This window comes from Triticum aestivum, chromosome 1D, assembly GCF_018294505.1.
Source record: "Triticum aestivum cultivar Chinese Spring chromosome 1D, IWGSC CS RefSeq v2.1, whole genome shotgun sequence".
Classification (NCBI taxonomy): domain Eukaryota; kingdom Viridiplantae; phylum Streptophyta; class Magnoliopsida; order Poales; family Poaceae; genus Triticum; species Triticum aestivum.
The window spans coordinates 24,982,273-25,003,239 of record NC_057796.1 but is presented as its reverse complement, the minus strand read 5'-3'; the positions used below and the strand labels follow the sequence as shown (position 1 = coordinate 25,003,239).

Genomic DNA, 20,967 nt, shown 5'->3' with positions numbered 1-20,967 from the left:
GAAGAAAAAGAAGAGGAGAAGAAGAAAGGAATAGAAGAGAAGAAGAAAAAATAGAATTCTATTTTTTCTTCTTCTCTTCTATTCCTTTCTTTTTCTCCTCTTTTTTTTCTTCTCTTTTTTCTTCGATCTTCTCCTCTATTCCTTTTCTTCTTCTCCTCTTTTTGTTTCTTCTTCGTTTTCTTATGTTTTATCGGTTCTGTCGTCGTCGATACACCCCTCTCCCGATAACTTCAACACGAGGGGGGGTCGATATACCCCCTCCCCGATAATATTATTTTCCCATGTATACGTTCATTGTCGTTTTTGATATAACCCCCTCCCGATAACTTCAACACGTGGGGGGGGGTCGATATACCCCCTCCCCGATAACATTATTTTCCCATGTATGTATGTCGTCGTTGTCGATAAATATAACTCCCTCCCAGATAACTTCGACATGATGGACGGTCGATATTTATACCCCCTCTCGACCGTGATAACTTATACCACGGGAGCACCCCCCGGCCCTCTCGCTCGACCAAAACTCTCGAGGACACCCAAACCGTAGAAAAAAAAGGATGTCGGTCTCCTACCCCCTCCCGCCGCGCCCCTACCCTTGAAGCGTTGCTGAGGCCACCCCAAACTCGGAATAAGCTAGGTCTACGTTTGCACTAACCACCTGCTGTCATGTTTGTGTAATAATTGCCATGTTGTAATATTTGCAGAAACAATGGAGCACGGACGAGACGAGCAAGCAGAAGAGGTGTTGGGGGACATAATCTTAGCCGGAGGTGATATCTTGTCGTATCTTAACGACAATGATGGTCTGGAAGAACAGGGTGAAGAAGCAGGCTACGGTGATCGAAGAGTGGAGGAGGAAAGACATGATTATGATGGCTCCGGTGACCCAATGCTGGTGCAAGAAGGAGCCCGTGGTGACGGCTCCGGTGACCAAACAGAGTCCGGCCAGGTAAATATATTAGTTAAGCCTGTGCTGACTAGCTAATTGATGCATTCATTGTTTTGGTATGTACACATATTAATTAACACTCGTCTTTCTTCTTTTTTCTAGCCCTCCGGATCGAGCACAACTGCAGTAAAGAGACGAGGCCCGAAGAGAAAGTTGCGCTCGGATGAAAGGTTTGAGATCACAGCAATCGCGCGCGACGGCCAACCGATTGAACCCATCCGGACAAAGGATGCATTTGCTGCTCAGTGCGGGGTTCTAGTTAGGGACAAGATCCCGATCAGCATCCACCAATGGTATAAGCCTAAGAAGGAAGACCCTGAGGTGTCTTATGTCAATGATATGCAGAAAGATGATCTTTGGACTGAGCTGAAGGCAAATTTCACCCTACCGCCAGAGGAGGATCCGGAGAAGCCAGTTAAAGAGCAATTAATCAAGTGTCATGCTCTTAAGAAGATGGCAGACCTATTCAGGAGGTGGAAGAATGAGCTGAAAATGTTTGTCGACAAAGAAGAGACACTAGAATTCATCGGCCGGTATGAGAAGATCAGAGATCACTGGCCCGCATTTGTGGCCCACAAGACATCGGAAAAGAGTAAGAAGATGTCAGCGACAAACAAGAAGAATGCTGCGAAGAAGAAGCTTCACCATCGCACGGGGTCAGGTGGCTACCTCAAAGCCCGGCCTAAGTGGGCCAAGGCTGAGAATGATCTGCTTGAAAAAGGGATCGAACCACAGACAATGAACTGGACAGACCGTTGCCGGACTTGGTTCTTCGGGGCTGGCGGAACCTTGGACCCTGTATCAGGGAGGTGCGTTTGGACGAACGAGCTTTTGAGAATACCAGTCAAGAAGATTCAGCAATATATCGATGCAGCGCAGGAAGGGACGTTCGTTCCAGACAGAGAGAACGACGAGCTCACAATGGCCCTCGGGAATCCTGAGCACCCTGGACGGACACGAGGCACGCCAGGCTCCGTTCCGTGGAAGGCTGGATTTCCGGACGCAGGCGGTTACAAAAGCCAGGAGAGGAGGAAAAAATGGAGCAGACCCAAATTCAGAAGCTGCACGAAAGGGTTCAAGCGCTAGAGGAACGAGATAGCAATCGACATGCCGAAACTACCCCCGAAGCTACCCCGTCATCTCAGCGGAGAAGCAGCGTGGCTTCCACCGAGCTGCTTCAGCTGGAGCATGTCTTGACGGCTCCTGCTAGCTACCCCGTGGATGCTATCACGAAGTCTCAACATTGCCACCTTATGGCGCAATGGCAGAACTTCAAAGTCAAGGCGGCTGTTGGCTCTATTTTACCTCCTGAACCCGGCGCAACCTACCACTGCCGACCGATTCCAGAAGGATATGCTAGGGTGATGGTGGATGAAATAACGGAGGGATTTGAGGACCTCCAGCTTGACCACCCTACCGGTGAAGGGGAGACTCGGCTGGGTTTAGCTCTGAAGACTCCGTGCCTATGGCGGAAGGAGCTCATCAACCTTCCGAACTGGACGGCTCCGGCGAGTAAGGGCAGTCCACCTCCTTCCTCCGGCGAGTGATCAGGGCACTCAGCCTCCTTCTCCGGCGCGTGGCGGCACTCCGCCTCCTCCTCCGCCTCCTCCTCCGGCGAGTGATCAGGGCACTCAGCCCCCTTCTCTGGCGCGTGGCGGCACTCCGCCTCCTTCTCCGCCTGCGCCAGAGCAGCCAGCCTCCTCCTTCCCCGCCTCGTCAGCAAGGGCGGAAGAGACCCGCCGCCGCTGCGGCTGCTCTGGCGCGTCGTAGTCCTTCTCCTCCGCCTCGTAAGCAAGGAAAGAAGACAGCCGCAGCCGCTCCGTCTGCTCTGCCGGCGTCTAGCAGTATAGCTGCCAGAGGCGGGAGGCAATACAGATTCGGTCCTTCTTTGAAGACTCCAGAGAAGTTACCATACGAGAGGACCGAGGAGGAAACCAGGAAGATCGTGCGAGCCGAAGTGACAAACTTCTTTGAAGGGGTGAAAGCAAAGAAACATCCACCTCCGGAGGAGAAGGTAGATCCAGTGAAAGCAAAGCGCACTCTGGCTGCCCTGACAAAACCACCAAAGTCTCCGCCGAAAGGCAACTATGAGCGCATTCTTGCAAAGACATATGCCGAAGCGGAGCGGTCGGGAAGTACTGTCAGTGATCAAAGGTTAAAAGAACGACGAGCTGGGAAAAAAATTGCCCAGCTCGGCGAACAAGCGAACCAATCGTGCCCCCCGCTCAAGGTGTCAAAAAGACATCGTCGCTAATGATCCGAGGATGGTGCCCGGTTATAGCAATCTTGGAGATTACCTGCCCGACGATGTACATTATGAAATCATGGAGGTGGACGAACACAAATACCATTACGGGAAGCCTCTCGTCAAAGATGAAAGATCTCTAACAACGACGATGCGAAGATTACATGATTGGTACATGAAAACCTGCAGAGAGTCTGATGGGATGAGTACTTTGACGCTGAGAGTTAAACCGGAGCATGACCTCGTTGGAATTGAACTGCTGAATGTTCCATTTGAGGATTTCTTCCAGTTTTACAATCAAAAGGCCCTCGATAAAACAACGATCACTTGCTACTGTCTGTAAGTAGTACTACTTCTGTCATTAAGTCTCTCTATATAGGTCAGCTCTTTCATTGCATGTATTTATAATTATCCTCACTATATTATGCAGATTGAAGATCGCCGAATTGAAGAAAAGACAAATCAGTGATATTGGGTTCATTACACAAATCTCATAGATGCATATACGGTTGAAAAACATCCCAAAGAAGCCGAGGCCAACTTGCTACGATCGTTGGTATTAAATCAAAACAAAGATATAATACTCTTTCCTTACAACTTCAAGTGAGTGTTACTGTCTTGTGCATATTCGGTTTCCCTTATTAGTCCAGGTTATGGTAATGTAATTGATGACTTATGCATGCATGCGCAGCTTCCACTTTATTTTCCTAGAGATTAAGCTTGAGCAGGGAGTAGTAACCGTCTTAGACTCGAGACGAAAAGATCCCCAGGACTATGCGAACATGACTCAAATGCTCGAGAAGTAAGTTAAATCGATCATTATCCACCATATCAGCAACTTTGTTCATTTCCTGATATCAAGTAATTGTTTTCTTTGTCTGGCAGGGTTTGAAGAAAATTCATCATAAAAGCTCCGGGACTGTCGAAGAAGCTGCAATTTAAACACCCGAAAGTAAGTACTATAGTAGCATGTTCCGCGCATCTCCTAGTGATTCAAGCGCTAGTTTCATCAATACCATTTAGCATGCTTGCTTATCAGTTTGATTGACCTCTATTTCTTGTAAAGTGGTTGTGGCAGGAACCCGGGAATAATTACTGTGGATACTACGTTTGCGAGTCCATCGCTACACGACCTGTGAGCGGGGCTACTCTGACGAACAATATGAAGTGCGTAAGCAGTAATATTCACAATTTTATTTTATTACCATCATTTGTGTTGAGTTTTATTTATTCATATATATATGTATTGACCCCCTTCTTCAGATTAGATGTTTCGGAAGCGGGATGAACTCCTAGCACCAGATCGTATGCGAGCAATTCCAGAGGAATTGACGGCATTCTTCCTTGACCACGTGATCGCTGAAAACGGAGAATACTATGTGGACCCTGTGTTCTTACAATTTAATTAGGAGATTGTATTGTAAGAGATAATTATTGTATATATGTAGCCGGTAGTGTCGGATAGATATACGAGAACTTGTTGTTCGACCAATCTCTCGGAGAAGGAGATGTGGTCGATATCACTTCTCTCTGTATGCATATGTTCATGACGATCTTCTGTTTCCTTCATTTGATTAGTAGCTAGCGTGTCTAGTCCTCTCCATACGTATATAGTACGTAGCGTCAACCAAGCACGGAGATAAGAAAGGACACTTCTCTCTATTAATTAGCTAGCTAACACAATATATGAAACACCTAAATTAACCCCCCCAACCCCTCCCCCCCCCTTAAAAAAAACAAAAACTCCAGCCCCTGAAATGCTGACGCGTGGATGCCTATTGGTCCCGGTTGGTGGCACCAACCGGGACAAAAGGCCCTGCCTATTGGTCCCGGTTGGTGGCACCAACCGGGACCAAAGGCCCCCTGCCTGGGCTGGCAGCAGCGGCCACGTGGAGGACCTTCTGTCCCGGTTCGTGTAAGAACCGGGACTAAAGGGTTAGGGCTTTAGTAACGACCATTTAGTCCCGGTTCGAAAACCGGGACAAAAGGCCATTACAAACCGGGGTAAAAGCCCCTTTTCCTACTAGTGCTTCTATACACGTTGACTATTACATTGACTATAGATGACATGTCAAGATGTTATAGCCATTAGTCGGCTATATTATTAGCCATGCTCTAATGCAGCCGCCGCCCATGTTGCCCCACCCCGCCACGACGTTGTCACTGGCCCTAGCTATTGCTTTGTTCGGACGGAGCTCTGCAATGACACCGCAGCCTTTCTTCCACCCCAAGCAAGATGCGGCTAGCCATGTCGATGCAACCATGGTCACCCACTTTCTAAAAATGTTTTTTTGCATGTTTTTCCAAAAAAAGACTCATAAAAAATTGGCCACTACGATAACCCGAGCCGCTACAGTATATGTGATGTGGATCCCGATCTTGGTACTGTGGGTGTCAATTGTTATTGTGGAGTTCTACTATGGCATCAAGCGAGCATTTCCGAGACGCTGCAGTATATGTGATGTGGATCCTGATCTTGGTATTGTGGATGCCGCTTGTTATTGTGGAGTTCTACTATGGCATCAAGCGAGCATTTCCGAGACGCTGCAGTATATGTGATGTGGATCCTGATCTTGGTATTGTGGGTGTCGCTTGTTATTGTGGAGTTCTACTATGGCATCAAGCGAGCATTTCAAGCGATAAGATACTATGTTAATAATTCTGAAGACATTTTCTTGTTTATCCATATATATTTTCATGTTTTTAGCAATTGATTTCCATGAGCTCTGGTTGAGTAGACTTGCATTTGTAGTAAATGAAAAAAGGCAAGCCTTAAATGTTCGCCCCGGCTAAGTCAAATTCCTAGTGCATCGTAGCATTTCGAGTGATGCTAGACATATGAAAGGCTACGTAGATATTTTATGGAGGTGCTGATGTGGATGATTAGGATTGGAAGTGGGGGGTGAAGGGGCCCACCCCACCGCAGATTTTTATGGGGGGAGGGGGTGGGGGTGGGGGGCAGGGGGAGAATATTTTGTTTACAAGGTTATGTAAAGCTTCGTAAAATGTTTCGTAGGTGATTTAGCCATTTTCGAAATGTCGAATAAGCCTGAATCTTTTTTTATGTCGTAGTAGTAACAAGAATACATCATGCTATAGAACTTTCAGATCCAAAGTCGAAACATATATGGGAAACAAAAATGACAAATTTCGTTGTTGATAAGAAAATGGCTGAATTCAAGGCCCAATTCACATCAGCTATTATACACTATGATATCTCCTTTTTGTTTCTATATTTGAAATTTGGACCTGACGCTTTATATCATAGTACATATGTGTATACACACATAATTTTTTATGTTCCAATGTTTCAAATGATAGTTATATAGATCAGGTGCACCGGTAGCACCAAATGCCCCTGTGCACCCGATACGTTCCCAGTGACAACGCGGAAGAAGGCCAAGCAGTTCCGTTCACGCGCGCTCAGCTCCACCACCGGCTACGCAGTGTTGCCGAGTGTCCTCTTAGGGCCGTGCTTGTTACTTTCAAAAAAACAAAAGCAAAAAACTAAAGGCCCTGCTTGTTGCATGGCCGTTCAGTTTGCAACGGTTTGCTCCATAATAACACTAGCCAGTATGTCACAGTATATTCACACTACTTCAAAATATTTTGATATGTCAAAACCGTCGTGTCTAGTATCTACGGGTTAAAATATGGTAGTTTTTCAATACTTTAGTTTTATTAACATTTTGCCATCAAACATGCCGTCAAAAGTGACAAAGGGCTCCTCATCCTGATCTTTTGGGTGAATATTGATCAGCACAAATTTGGATTGACATATTGACGAGTTGACATATACCGGTATACGAACCAAATTGACGCACAAGGGAGGAGCTGCTGGGTGCGCACTGGACGGCTGGGCAAAGTCGGCAAACCCTTACCAAGTGATTTCGTATTTGACGCATTCGACATTTTGCACGCATGAGAACAAGCAATGTAATTTCTTTTTTGCGGGATGAGAACAAGCAATGTAAACAGGCTGGCCCGTTTGTACATAGCTTTTTTTTGAGGGGTGAAGCCAATTTATTCATCGAAGTCCACAACGCGTGGGATACAAGTCGTAGCCTGGGGTTGGCCTAACCAGATGTGGCGCCCCGGCCCTAGCGAGAGTGAATACTTGGCAAGTTTGTGTGCGTCTCTATTAGCCGCACGACCTTCAAACATAAAATTACAAACGAAAGAAGAGGCTCTACTTCTAATCTCTTGAATAATTGCAGCGTTTCTGCCCATATGTGACACTGAGTTATCACTAACCACTTGCTTAGCGTCAGAGGCGATGATCAGATTATTCAGGTTGAGGTCTTCAGCAAGAGCAAGCTCTTCATGGCATGCAATCGTCTCCAAAATCGCTGGGTCGTCCACACCAGCAATGACCAGCGCTGAGCTCCCCAGGTAGTTGCCTTGCTGATCCCTACAAATCGCGGCAGCTGATCCTCCCCTCCCAGTTCTGACACCGGCGTCAACATGAATTTTGAACCATCCCGCAGGTGGAGCTCGCGGCCTGATCTGAGCAGGGGGTCCTCCTCTTGCTGTGGATTCCGTCCTGTTTTCCAGCACCTCGAGTTCCGCTATGAATCTTCTGACAAAATCAGTGGTGGCCTGTGGTGTTTGAAAAATCCCTTCATGAATTTCCTTTCGACGGGCCGTCCATATTGCCCACAACGTGACCGCTAGCAGTACAAACTGGTCGTGTGAAAGGGATTCCATAAGTGTAAAAAGCCATAGCTTAGCTTTTGGTTCGGTGGTAGCAACAAGAGCTTGTGCAAGATCATCATCAACCAAAGCCCAGACACATCTGGATGATGTACAGTTGAGCAACGAGTGCCTCCATGAATCTAGTGCTCCACACATCCCGCAAGCCGAACTGTCTGACATATGTCTATGAGCTCGAACATCTTCTGTTGGGAGGGACTGTTTTGATAAACGCCACAAAAACATCTTCACTTTCCCCGGTACCTTTGTGCTCGGTTTTCGAAGCTTCCTGATGGACTTTTTGTTTATTTTTTCTGAAGTTTTTTTACAGATTTATTGAGGGTTTTATTTAATTTATTTCTCTTTTCTACATTTTATTTTTTTTTAAAATAAAAATATTCAGAATTTCTAGAAAATGTTCAAAATTTTGAACAAAGGTCAGAGTTTTTAGAAGTATTGACAACTTGAAAAAAATATTCAGTTTCTAGAGAATGATCGAAATTTAGAAAAAAAATCTTCAAAAGTATGAAACAGGTTCAAATTATCAAAACCAATCGTGCTCTATACATTTCTTTCAAAAAAGTTGTTTTAAAAATCGACCAATTTGCCAAAAAAAATCTTTTTTGAATGTTTCTGTTTAAAAAACCTATACGTTTATAATAACTTTTTGGCGTTCCCAAAAAATCGCAAACTTTGAAAAATGTTTCTATGTAAAAAACATCAGAGATGTGAAAACATGTTCACTTTTACAGAAAATCTTCGCAAGTTGAATAAAATATTCAAATATTAACAAATATATTTTTTAAAATAATTCAAACTACAAAATATATTATTTCCATACTTCCCAAAAAATAAAAAAATGATAGAAAAAAGCAGCCACTATAAACAGCTGGCTACTGGACCCGGGTCGCTAGACGTTACATAGTAATGACGCACCTATGCAAAGTGCGCCATTACTAAGTTTGACCAATGTTTGACCAAGTGATACATATAGTAATGACGCATTTTGTACAGGTGTGCCATTACTATGTCAACTAATAATGGCGCACTATCCCCTGGTGTGCCACTGCTAACAATATTTTTTTTTCAAAACTAGTAATGGCGCACTACACACCAGGTGCGCCATTAGTAATATGTCAATAATGGCGTACATGTATCTGGTGCGCCATTAATGTCCATATTAGCTATAGCCCTTTTCCTAGTAGTGGTCTATGTACACTTGCTGAATTTTTACTAAAAAAAATAGAGTATTGTAGTTGACTTGAACCACATTTTCAGGGAATGTAGCATAAAAACATTCTGTTGAAAAAAATGGAGTTAAATATGTAGCACCCTTGTGTTTAAAAGTTGAAAAACATATGTTGCTTATGAAAGTGAACTTGAATTTACTGAGTCATATGAAACATACTTGCATCCCTGAGAAATTGAATTCTCATGCTGAAGTCTTTTGTTCCTTTCTGCATTTACATGCTGCTAGTTAAACTATAATTTGCATTCAAAAAAATTGTATTCGTGTCATGAAGCATAACTTGAACTTAAGGATCAGTTAGTAACTTTTGTTTCACTGTTGATAGGCTCCCCACAGTAGTACAATAGGTGAGGATAGCTACACCGAAAATCAATTTGCAGCAAACTTGGGGACAACTTCAGCGACTGCAATGTCTGATGATGAAGAATATGATGAGATTTCATCTCAACCACTAGCACCATATGTTGGGATGGAGTTCGACTCTGTTGATGATGCTAAGCTGTTCTACAACGACTATGCATTCAAATTGGGCTTTGGCATACACACATCTGCTTCAAAGAACAGCCAAAAGAAGGGGCCTGTGGTACTAATCAAGAGGGTGTTCCGGTGTGTCCATGCCGGGAAGCCCGAGAATAAGACCGATACTAGCAGTGCTTCGGAAGCAATCTCGACGGAACAGCACTCATCAAGCAAAGAATCTTGGTTTGAAATGGATGTCACAAACAAGCGTCAAAAAAATAGATTGGTCCGTCATGATTGCAAAGCACACTTGATAGTTGGGCTGTGGGGCAATAAATGGGTTGTTTCATATTTCGTTGCAGAGCATACCCACCCTCTGATGCCACAGCCAGAGCGTGTACGGTTCTACTGTTGGAGATCGTTGCAGAATTTTAAAATTTTCTACGCATCACCAAGATCCATCTATGGAGTTTACTAGCAACGAGGGGAAAGCAGTGCATCTACATACCCTTGTAGATCGCGAGTGTAAGCGTTCAAGTGAACGGGGTTGATGGAGTCGTACTCGTCGTGATCCAAATCACCGATGACCGAGCGCCGAACGGACGGCACCTCCGCGTTCAACACACGTACGGAGCAGCGACGTCTCCTCCTTCTTGATCCAGCAAGGGGGAAGGAGAGGTTGATGGAGATCCAGTAGCACGACGGCGTGGTGGTGGAAGTAGCGGGATCCCGGCAGGGCTTCGCCAAGCGCAAGCAGGAGAGAGAGGTGTCACGGGAGGGAGAGGGAGGCGCCAGGGGCTAGTGTACAGCAGCCCTCCCTCCCCCCTTTATATAGGCCCCCTGGGGGGGGGGGGGGCGCCGGCCCCTGGGATCCCATCTACAGGGGGCGGCGGCCAAGGGGGGGAAACTCCCCCCCCCCAAGTCAGGTGGGGCGCCCCCACCCCAGGGTTTCCAACCCTAGGCGCAGGGGGAGGCCCATGGGGGCGCACCAGCCCACCAGGGGCTGTTTCCCCTCCCACTTCAGCCCATGGGGCCCTCCGGAAACCCCCGAAACTTTCCCGGTGGCCGAAACTGGACTTCCTATATATAATTCTTCACCTCCGGACCATTTCGGAACTCCTCGTGACGTACGGGATCTCATCCGGGACTCCGAACAACTTTCGGGTTTCCACATACTAATATCTCTACAACCCTAGCGTCACCGAACCTTAAGTGTGTAGACCCTACGGGTTCGGGAGACATGCAGACATGACCGAGACGCCTCTTCGGTCAATAACCAACAGCGGGATCTGGATACCCATGTTGGCTCCCACATGTTCCACGATGATCTCATCGGATGAACCACGATGTCGAGGATTCAATCAATCCCGTATACAATTCCCTTTGTCAATCGGTACGTTACTTGCCCGAGATTCGATCGTCGATATCCCAATACCTTGTTCAATCTCGTTACCGTCAAGTCACTTTACTCGTACCGTAATGCATGATCCCGTGACTAACTCCTTAGTCACATTGAGCTCATTATGATGATGCATTACCGAGTGGGCCCAGAGATACCTCTCCGTCATACGGAGTGACAAATCCCAGTCTCGATCCGTGCCAACTCAACAGACACTTTCGGAGATACCCGTAGTGTACCTTTATAGTCACCCAGTTACGTTGTGACGTTTGGTACACCCAAAGCACTCCCGCGGTATCCGGGAGTTGCACGATCTCATGGTCTAAGGAAATGATACTTGACATTGGAAAAGCTCTAGCAAACGAACTACACGATCTTTTGTGCTATGCTTAGGATTGGGTCTTGTCCATCACATCATTCTCCTAATGATGTGATCCCGTTATCAATGACATCCAATGTCCATAGTCAGGAAACCATGACTATCTGTTGATCAACGAGCTAGTCAACTAGAGGCTTACTAGGGACACGTTATGGTCTATGTATTCACACATGTATTAAGATTTCCGGATAACACAATTATAGCATGAACAATAGACAATTATCATGAACAAGGAAATATAATAATAACCATTTTATTATTGCCTCTAGGGCATATTTCCAACAGTCTCCCACTTGCACTAGAGTCAATAATCTAGTTACATTGTGATGAATCGAACACCCATAGAGTTCTGGTGTTGATCATGTTTTGCTCTAGGGAGAGGTTTAGTCAACGGATCTGCTACATTCAGGTCCGTATGTACTTTACAAATATCTATGTCTCCATTTTGAACACTTTCACAAATGGAGTTGAAGCGACGCTTGATATGCCTAGTCTTCCTGTGAAACCTGGGCTCGTTGGCAAGGGCAATAGCTCCAGTGTTGTCACAGAAGAGAGTCATCGGGCCCAACGCATTGGGAATCACCCCTAGGTCGGTAATGAACTCCTTCATCCAGATTGCTTCTTGGGCTGCCTCGGAGGCTGCCATGTACTCCGCTTCACATGTAGATCCCGCCACGACGCTTTGCTTGCAACTGCACCAGCTTACTGCCCCTCCATTCAAAATATACACGTATCCGGTTTGTGACTTCGAGTCATCCAGATCTGTGTCGAAGCTAGCATCGACGTAACCCTTTATGACGAGCTCTTCGTCACCTCCATAAACGAGAAACATATCCTTAGTCCTCTTCAGGTACTTCAGGATATTCTTGACCGCTGTCCAGTGTTCCATGCCGGGATTACTTTGGTACCTTCCTACCAAACTTACGGCAAGGTTTACATCAGGTCTGGTACACAGCATGGCATACATAATAGACCCTATGGCCGAGGCATAGGGGATGACACTCATCTTTTCTCTATCTTCTGCCGTGGTCGGGCATTGAGCCGTGCTCAATTGCACACCTTGCAATACAGGCAAGAACCCCTTCTTGGACTGATCCATATTGAACTTCTTCAATATCTTGTCAAGGTATGTACTCTGTGAAAGACCAATGAGGCGTCTTGATCTATCTCTATAGATCTTGATGCCTAATATATAAGCAGCTTCTCCAAGGTCCTTCATTGAAAAACACTTATTCAAGTAGGCCTTTATACTTTCCAAGAATTCTATATCATTTCCCATCAATAGTATGTCATCCACATATAATAAGAGAAATGCTACAGAGCTCCCACTCACTTTCTTGTCTTCTCCATAAGTCTGTGTAAACCCAAACGCTTTGATCATCTCATCAAAACGAATGTTCCAACTCCAAGATGCTTGCACCAGCCCATAGATGGAGCGCTGGAGCTTGCGTACCTTGTTAGCATTCTTAGGATCAACAAAACCTTCCGGCTGCATCATATACAATTCTTCCTTAAGAAAGCCGTTAAGGAATGTTGTTTTGACGTCCATTTGCCAAATCTCATAATCATAGAATGCGGCAATTGCTAACATGATTCGGACGGACTTCAGCTTCGCTACGGGTGAGAAAGTCTCATCGTAGTCAACCCCTTGAACTTGTCGATAACCCTTAGCGACAAGTCGAGCCTTATAGATGGTCACATTACCATCTGCGTCTGTCTTCTTCTTAAAGATCCATTTATTTTCTATGGCTCGCCGATCATCGGGCAAGTCAGTCAAAGTCCATACTTCGTTTTCATACATGGATCCTATCTCGGATTTCATGGCTTCTAGCCATTTGTCGGAATCCGGGCCCGCCATCGCTTCTTCATAGTTCGAAGGTTCACCGTTGTCTAACAACATGATTTCCAGGACAGGGTTGCCGTACCACTCTGGTGCGGAACGTGTCCTTGTGGACCTTCGTAGTTCAGCAGTAACTTGATCCGGAGCTTCATGATCATCATCATTAACTTCCTCCCCAGTCGGTGTAGGCACCACAGGAACATCTTCCCGCACTGCGCTACTTTCCGGTTCGGAAGGGGCGACTATCACCTCATCAAGTTCCACTTTCCTCCCACTTAATTCTTTCGAGAGAAACTCTTTCTCCAGAAAGGACCCGTTCTTGGCAACAAAGATCTTGCCTTCGGATCTGAGGTAGAAGGTATACCCAATGGTTTCCTTAGGGTATCCTATGAAGACGCATTTTTCCGACTTGGGTTCGAGCTTTTCAGGTTGAAGTTTCTTGACATAAGCATCGCATCCCCAAACTTTTAGAAACGACAGCTTAGGTTTCTTCCCAAACCATAATTCATACGGTGTCGTCTCAACGGATTTCGACGGAGCCCTATTTAAAGTGAATGCGGCAGTCTCTAAAGCATAGCCCCAAAATGAGAGCGGTAGATCGGTAAGAGACATCATAGATCACACCATATCCAATAGAGTGCGATTACGACGTTCGGACACACCGTTTCGCTGAGGTGTTCCAGGCGGCGTGAGTTGTGAAACGATTCCACATTTCCTTAAGTGCGTACCAAATTCGTGACTTAAATATTCTCCACCACGATCTGATCGTAAGAACTTTATTTTCCTGTCACGTTGATTCTCAACCTCACTCTGAAATTCCTTGAACTTTTCAAAGGTTTCAGACTTGTGTTTCATTAGGTAGACATACCCATATCTAGTTAAGTCATCAGTGAGAGTGAGAACATAACGATATCCTCCGCGAGCCTCAACACTCATTGGACCGCACACATCGGTATGTATGATTTCCAATAAGTTGGTTGCTCGCTCCATTGTTCTGGAGAACGGAGTCTTGGTCATCTTACCCATGAGGCATGGTTCGCACGTGTCAAATGATTCGTAATCAAGAGACTCCAAAAGTCCATCTGCATGGAGCTTCTTCATGCGCTTGACACCAATGTGACCAAGGCGGCAGTGCCACAAGTATGTGGGACTATCGTTATCAACTTTACATCTTTTGGTATTCACACTATGAATATGTGTAACATCACGTTCGAGATTCATTAAGAATAAACCATTGACCAGCGGGGCATGACCATAAAACATATCTCTCATATAAATAGAACAACCATTATTCTCGGATTTAAATGAGTAGCCATCTCGAATTAAACGAGATCCAGATACAATGTTCATGCTCAAAGCTGGCACTAAATAACAATTATTGAGGTTGAAAACTAATCCCGTAGGTAAATGCAGAGGTAGCGTGCCGACGGCGATCACATCGACCTTGGAACCATTCCCGACGCGCATCGTCACCTCGTCCTTCGCCAGTCTCCGCTTATTCTGCAGCTCCTGTTTTGAGTTACAAATATGAGCAACCGCACCGGTATCAAATACCCAGGAGCTACTACGAGTACTGGTAAGGTACACATCAATTACATGTATATCACATATACCTTTGGTGTTGCCGGCCTTCTTGTCCGCTAAGTATTTGGGGTAGTTCCGCTTCCAGTGACCACTTCCCTTGCAATAAAAGCACTCAGTCTCTGGCTTGGGTCCATTCCTTGGCTTCTTCCTGGCAACTGGCTTACCGGGCGCGGCAACTCCCTTGCCGTCGTTCTTGAAGTTCTTCTTACCCTTGACTTTCTTGAACTTAGTGGTTTTATTCACCATCAACACTTGATGTTCCTTTTTGATCTCCACCTCCGCTGATTTCAGCATTGAATATACCTCAGGAATGGTCTTTTCCATCCCCTGCATATTGAAGTTCATCACAAAGCTCTTGTAGCTCGGTGGAAGCGACTGAAGGATTCTGTCAATGACCGCGTCATCCGGGAGATTAACTCCCAGCTGAGACAAGCGGTTGTGTAACCCAGACATTCTGAGTATGTGCTCACTAACAGAACTATTTTCCTCCATTTTACAGCTGAAGAACTTGTCGGAGACTTCATATCTCTCGACCCAGGCATGAGCTTGGAAAACCATTTTCAGCTCTTCGAACATCTCATATGCTCCATGTTTCTCAAAACGCTTTTGGAGCCCCGGTTCTAAGCTGTAAAGCATGCCGCACTGAATGAGGGAGTAATCATCAGCACGTGATTGCCAAGCGTTCATAACGTCTTGGTTCTCTGGGATGGGTGCTTCACCTAGCGGTGCTTCTAAGACATAATCTTTCTTGGCAGCTATGAGGATGATCCTCAGGTTCCGGACCCAGTCCGTATAGTTGCTGCCATCATCTTTCAGCTTGGTTTTCTCTAGGAACGCGTTGAAGTTGAGGGCAACGTGGGCCATTTGATCTACAAGACATATTGTAAAGATTTTAGACTAAGTTCATGATAATTAAGTTCATCTAATCAAATTATTCAATGAACTCCCACTCAGATAGACATCCCTCTAGTCATCTAAGTGAAACATGATCCGAGTTAACTAGGCCGTGTCCGACCATCACTTGAGACGGACTAGTCAAGATCAGTGAACATCTCCATGTTGATCGTATCTTCTATACGACTCATGCTCGACCTTTCGGTCTTCCGTGTTCCGAGGCCATGTCTGTACATGCTAGGCTCGTCAAGTCAACCTAAGTGTATTGCGTGTGTTCCGAGGCCATGTCTGTACATGCTAGGCTCGTCAACACCCGTTGTATGCGAACGTTAGAATCTATCACACCCGATCATCACGTGGTGCTTCGAAACAACAAACCTTCGCAACGGTGCACAGTTAGGGGGAACACTTTCTTGAAATTATTATAAGGGGTCATCTTACTTACTACCGTCGTTCTAAGCAAATAAGATGTAAAACATGATAAACATCACATGCAATCAAATAGTGACATGATATGGCCAATATCATTTTGCTCCTTTGATCTCCATCTTCGGGGCGCCATGATCATCTTCGTCACCGGCATGACACCATGATCTCCATCATCATGATCTCCATCATTGTGTCTTCATGAAGTTGTCACGCCAACGATTACTTCTACTTCTATGGCTAACACGTTTAGCAATAAAGTAAAGTAATTTACATGGCGTTATTCAATGACACGCAGGTCATACAAAAAATAAAGACAACTCCTATGGCTCCTGCCGGTTGTCATACTCATCGACATGCAAGTCGTGATTCCTATTACAAGAATATGATCAATCTCATACATCACATATATCATTCATCACATCTTCTGGCCATATCACATCACAAGGCAAATGCTGCAAAAACAAGTTAGACGTCCTCTAATTGTTGTTGCAAGTTTTTACGTGGCTTCTATAGGTTTCAAGAAAGAACGTTTCTTACCTACGTAAAACCACAACGTGATATGCCAATTTCTATTTACCCTTCATAAGGACCCTTTTCATCGAATCCGTTCCGACTAAAGTGGGAGAGACAGACACCCGCTAGCCACCTTATGCAACTAGTGCATGTCAGTCGGTGGAACCTGTCTCATATAAGCGTACGTGTAAGGTCGGTCCGGGCCTCTTCATCCCACCATACCGCCGAAACAAGATAAGACTAGTAGTGGCAAGAAAAATTGACAACATCTACGCCCACAACTGCTTTGTGTTCTACTCGTGCATAGTAACTACGCATAGGCCTGGCTCATGATGCCACTGTTGGAGATCGTTGCAGAATTTTAAAATTTTCTACGCATCACCAAGATCCATCTATGGAGTTTACTAGCAACGAGGGGAAAGGGTGCATCTACATACCCTTGTAGATCGCGAGCGGAAGCGTTCAAGTGAACGGGGTTGATGGAGTCGTACTCGTCGTGATCCAAATCACCGTGACCCTGTAGACGGCACCTCCGCGTTCAACACACGTACGGAGCAGCGATGTCTCCTCCTTCTTGATCCAGCAAGGGGGAAGGAGAGGTTGATGGAGATCCAGCAGCACGACGGCGTGGTGGTGGAAGTAGCGGGGATCCCGGCAGGGCTTCGCCAAGTGCAAGCGGGAGAGAGAGGTGTCACGGGAGGGAGAGGGAGGCGCCAGGGGCTAGGGTACAGCAGCCCTCCCTCCCCCCCTTTATATAGGCCCCCTGGGGGGGCGCCGGCCCCTGGGATCCCATCTACAGGGGGGGCGGCGGCCAAGGGGGGGAAACTTCCCCCCCAAGTCAGGTGGGGCGCCCCCCACCCCCAGGGTTTCCAACCCTAGGCGCAGGGGGAGGCCCATGGGGGTCGCACCAGCCCACCAGGGGCTGGTTCCCCTCCCACTTCAGCCCATGGGGCCCTTCGGGATAGGTGGCCCCACCCGGTGGACCCCCGGGACCCTTCCGGTGGTCCCGGTACAATACCGATAACCCCCAAAACTTTCCCGATGGCCGAAACTGGATTTCCTATATATAATTCTTCACCTCCGGACCATTCCGGAACTCCTTGTGACGTACGGGATCTCATCCGGGACTCCGAACAACTTTCGGGATTCCGCATACTAATATCTCTACAACCCTAGCGTCACCTAACCTTAAGTGTGTAGACCCTACGGGTTCGGGAGACATGCAGACATGACCGAGACGCCTCTCCGGACAATAACCAACAGCGGGATCTGGATACCCATGTTGGCTCCCACATGTTCCACGATGATCTCATCGGATGAACCACGATGTCGAGGATTCAATCAATCCCGTATACAATTCCCTTTGTCAATCGGTACGTTACTTGCCCGAGATTCGATCGTCGGTATCCCAATACCTTGTTCAATCTCGTTACCGGCAAGTCACTTTACTCGTACCGTAATGCATGATCCCGTGACTAACTCCTTAGTCACATTGAGCTCATTATGATGATGCATTACCGAGTGGGCCCAGAGATACCTCTCCGTCATACGGAGTGACAAATCCCAGTCTCGATCCGTGCCAACTCAATAGACACTTTCGGAGATACCCGTAGTGTACCTTTATAGTCACCCAGTTACGTTGTGACGTTTGGTACACCCAAAGCACTCCTACGGTATCCGGGAGTTGCACGATCTCATGGTCTAAGGAAATGATACTTGACATTGGAAAAGCCCTAGCAAACGAACTACACGATCTTTTGTGCTATGCTTAGGATTGGGTCTTGTCCATCACATCATTCTCCTAATGATGTGATCCCGTTATCAATGACATCCAATGTCCATAGTCAGGAAACCATGACTATCTGTTGATAACCGAGCTAGTCAACTAGAGGCTTACTAGGGACACGTTATGGTGTATGTATTCACACATGTATTACGATTTCTGGATAACACAATTATAGCATGAACAATAGACAATTATCATGAACAAGGAAATATAATAATAACCATTTTTTATTGCCTCTAGGGCATATTTGCAACATCTACCACTCACACCGCAACATTCCGCAAGAGGATTTGGACCTCATATTGACAATGCATGATGTGAACTTCTCCACATCATCCTGCATGGGAATGCTTGGGAGGGTCCGTGGTGGAGACCGGAGGATACTGCCATACGTCAAGAGGGATGTTACAAATTTTCGTTCCAAGCTGCGGCAAACCATAAATCTCAGGGACATGGACATGACGGTTGCATACTTTGAAAGGCGGCAAGATGATAATCCGGAATTCTATTATGCAAAAACAGTTGATGAGGAAACAAACACTGTCACTGGACTGTTTTGGGTTGATGGGAGGACAAGGGCATTGTACCGTAAGTACAGAGATTGTGTTTTCTTTGACACCACCTTTTGCACAAATAGGTACAATATGCCATTTGCTCCGATTGTTGGCATCAACAACCATTTGCAGACAATTTTGTTGGGGTGTGCTTTGCTTCCGAATGAACGAATTGAAACCTTCAAGTGGGTCTTCCAAAACTTTCTGATTGCGATGAACAATGTACATCCATTGAACATCATGACAGATCAAGACAAGGCAATGGAAACAACCATTTTTGAAGCCTTACCAAATACAGTGCATAGGTGTTACAAATGGCATGTCCAGCGGAAAGCGAGAGAGAAGTTGGGCAGAATACTGAGCAGGGATGAAGTTTTTGAGCAAGCTTTCTACACATGCATCAACGATCCGGAAACAGTTGATGAGTTTGAGGATAATTGGCAGCACATGATACATTGCTTCGAATTGGAAGACAATAGACAGCTTTGCAACATGTGGCGAACCCGGCATACCTGGGCTCCATCATACTTCCGGAAATGCTTCTTCCCATTCACAAGCACTACAGGGAGGTCGGAGGGCCTCAACTCTTACTTCAAGATGTTCATCAATCCTCAAGAGTCGGTTTGGAAATTTGTGCAGCAGTATGAGGTGCTCCAAGAGACGATGCTAGACCGTGAGGACAACCAGGCTTTCATTGGTGAAGCAACAACAACACCTCTTTACTCAAGATACAACATTGAGCATCAAGCGGTCAACTTCTACACCCGGGCTGTTTTGGGCAAGTTTCAATCAGAAGTGATTGCATCAACGGGATATGTAATCAACCAGGTCCCCGCGCTTCACAATGGAAGCATTAACTTTGAATTCGGATGTAACTTTTCGAGTAGATGATTTTTCATATAAAAAACTTTTTAATCTGAGTTTGTATGCAAAAGTTATGCCCATTTTACTAAATTTCAGAGAGATTTTGGAAATAAAGACGAAATTCATATTTGTAAATTTTCCCAACAACTAGACCACATATCACGTTGGAAACTTATTTCTTTTATTTTTTTGACATTTCCATCATTTTCTTTTATTTTTTTAAAACTGAAAAGGCGGTCCACGGGGGTGGGGGGGGGGGTGCATTTGGTTATGAGTTGTTAGCAGTGGCGCACCAGGGGATAGTGCGCCCTTACTAGTTGACATAGTAATGGCGCACTTGTACAAAGTGCGCCATTACTATGTGTATGACTTGGTCAAACATTGGTCAAACTTAGTAATGGCGCAATTTGTGTAGGTGCGCCATTATTAAGTTTGACATAGTAATGGCGCATCCATGCAAAGTGCGCTATTACTAAGTTTGACCAAGGTTGGACCCAGTCATACACATAGTAATGGCGCACTTTGTACAGGTGCGTCATTACTATGTCAACTAATAATGGCGCACTATCCCCTGGTGCGCCACTGCTAACATTTTTTTTATTTTTTCAAAACTAGTAATGACGCACCACACACCAGGTGCGCCATTAGTAATATGTCAATAATGGCGTACCTGTATCTGGTGCGCCACTGCTATATAGCAGTGGCGCACCACATACTTGGTGCACCATTAATGTCCATATTCGCTATAGCCCTTTTCCTAGAAGTGGTCTATGTACACTTGCTGAATTTTTATTGAAAAAACAGAGTACTGTAGTTGACTTGAACCACATTTTCAGGGAATGTAGCATAAAAACATTCTGTTGAAACAAATGGCGTTAAATATGTAGCACCCTTGTGTTTAAAAGTTGAAAAACATATGTTGCTTATGAAAGTGAACTTGAATTTACTGAGTCATATGAAACATACTTGCATCCCTGAGAAATTGAATTCTCATGCTGAGGTCTTTTGTTCCTTTCTGCATTTACATGCTGCAGGTTAAACTATAATTTGCATTCAAAAAAATTGTATTTGTGTCATGAAGCATAACTTGAACTTAAGGATCAGTTAGTAACTTTTGTTTCACTGTTGATA

At 45.5% G+C, this 20,967-nt stretch overlaps 1 protein-coding gene across 1 annotated transcript; it reads left to right on the top strand.

The window, feature by feature from the left end:
- Nucleotides 1–9,544: 9,544 nt before the first annotated feature.
- On the top strand, nt 9,545–20,875 carry LOC123157265 (protein FAR1-RELATED SEQUENCE 5-like). The gene is made up of 4 exons (XM_044575525.1): nt 9,545–9,880; nt 9,983–10,004; nt 18,659–19,843; nt 20,871–20,875. The coding sequence occupies exons 1-4, from the start codon at nt 9,545–9,547 to the stop codon at nt 20,873–20,875; spliced, it is 1,548 nt and encodes a 515-aa protein (XP_044431460.1).
- Nucleotides 20,876–20,967: the final 92 nt, after the last annotated feature.

Bases quoted from the DNA above. Each gene is read 5' to 3' on its own strand.
- LOC123157265 (XM_044575525.1), top strand. From the start codon at position 9,545: ATGTCTGATGATGAAGAATATGATGAGATTTCATCTCAACCACTAGCA. The intron at 9,881-9,982 runs GTCCGTCATGAT...CTGATGCCACAG, and splicing joins AGCGTCAAAAAAATAGATTG to CCAGAGCGTGTACGGTTCTA. The intron at 10,005-18,658 runs GTTGGAGATCGT...TATTGCCTCTAG, and splicing joins AGAGCGTGTACGGTTCTACT to GGCATATTTGCAACATCTAC.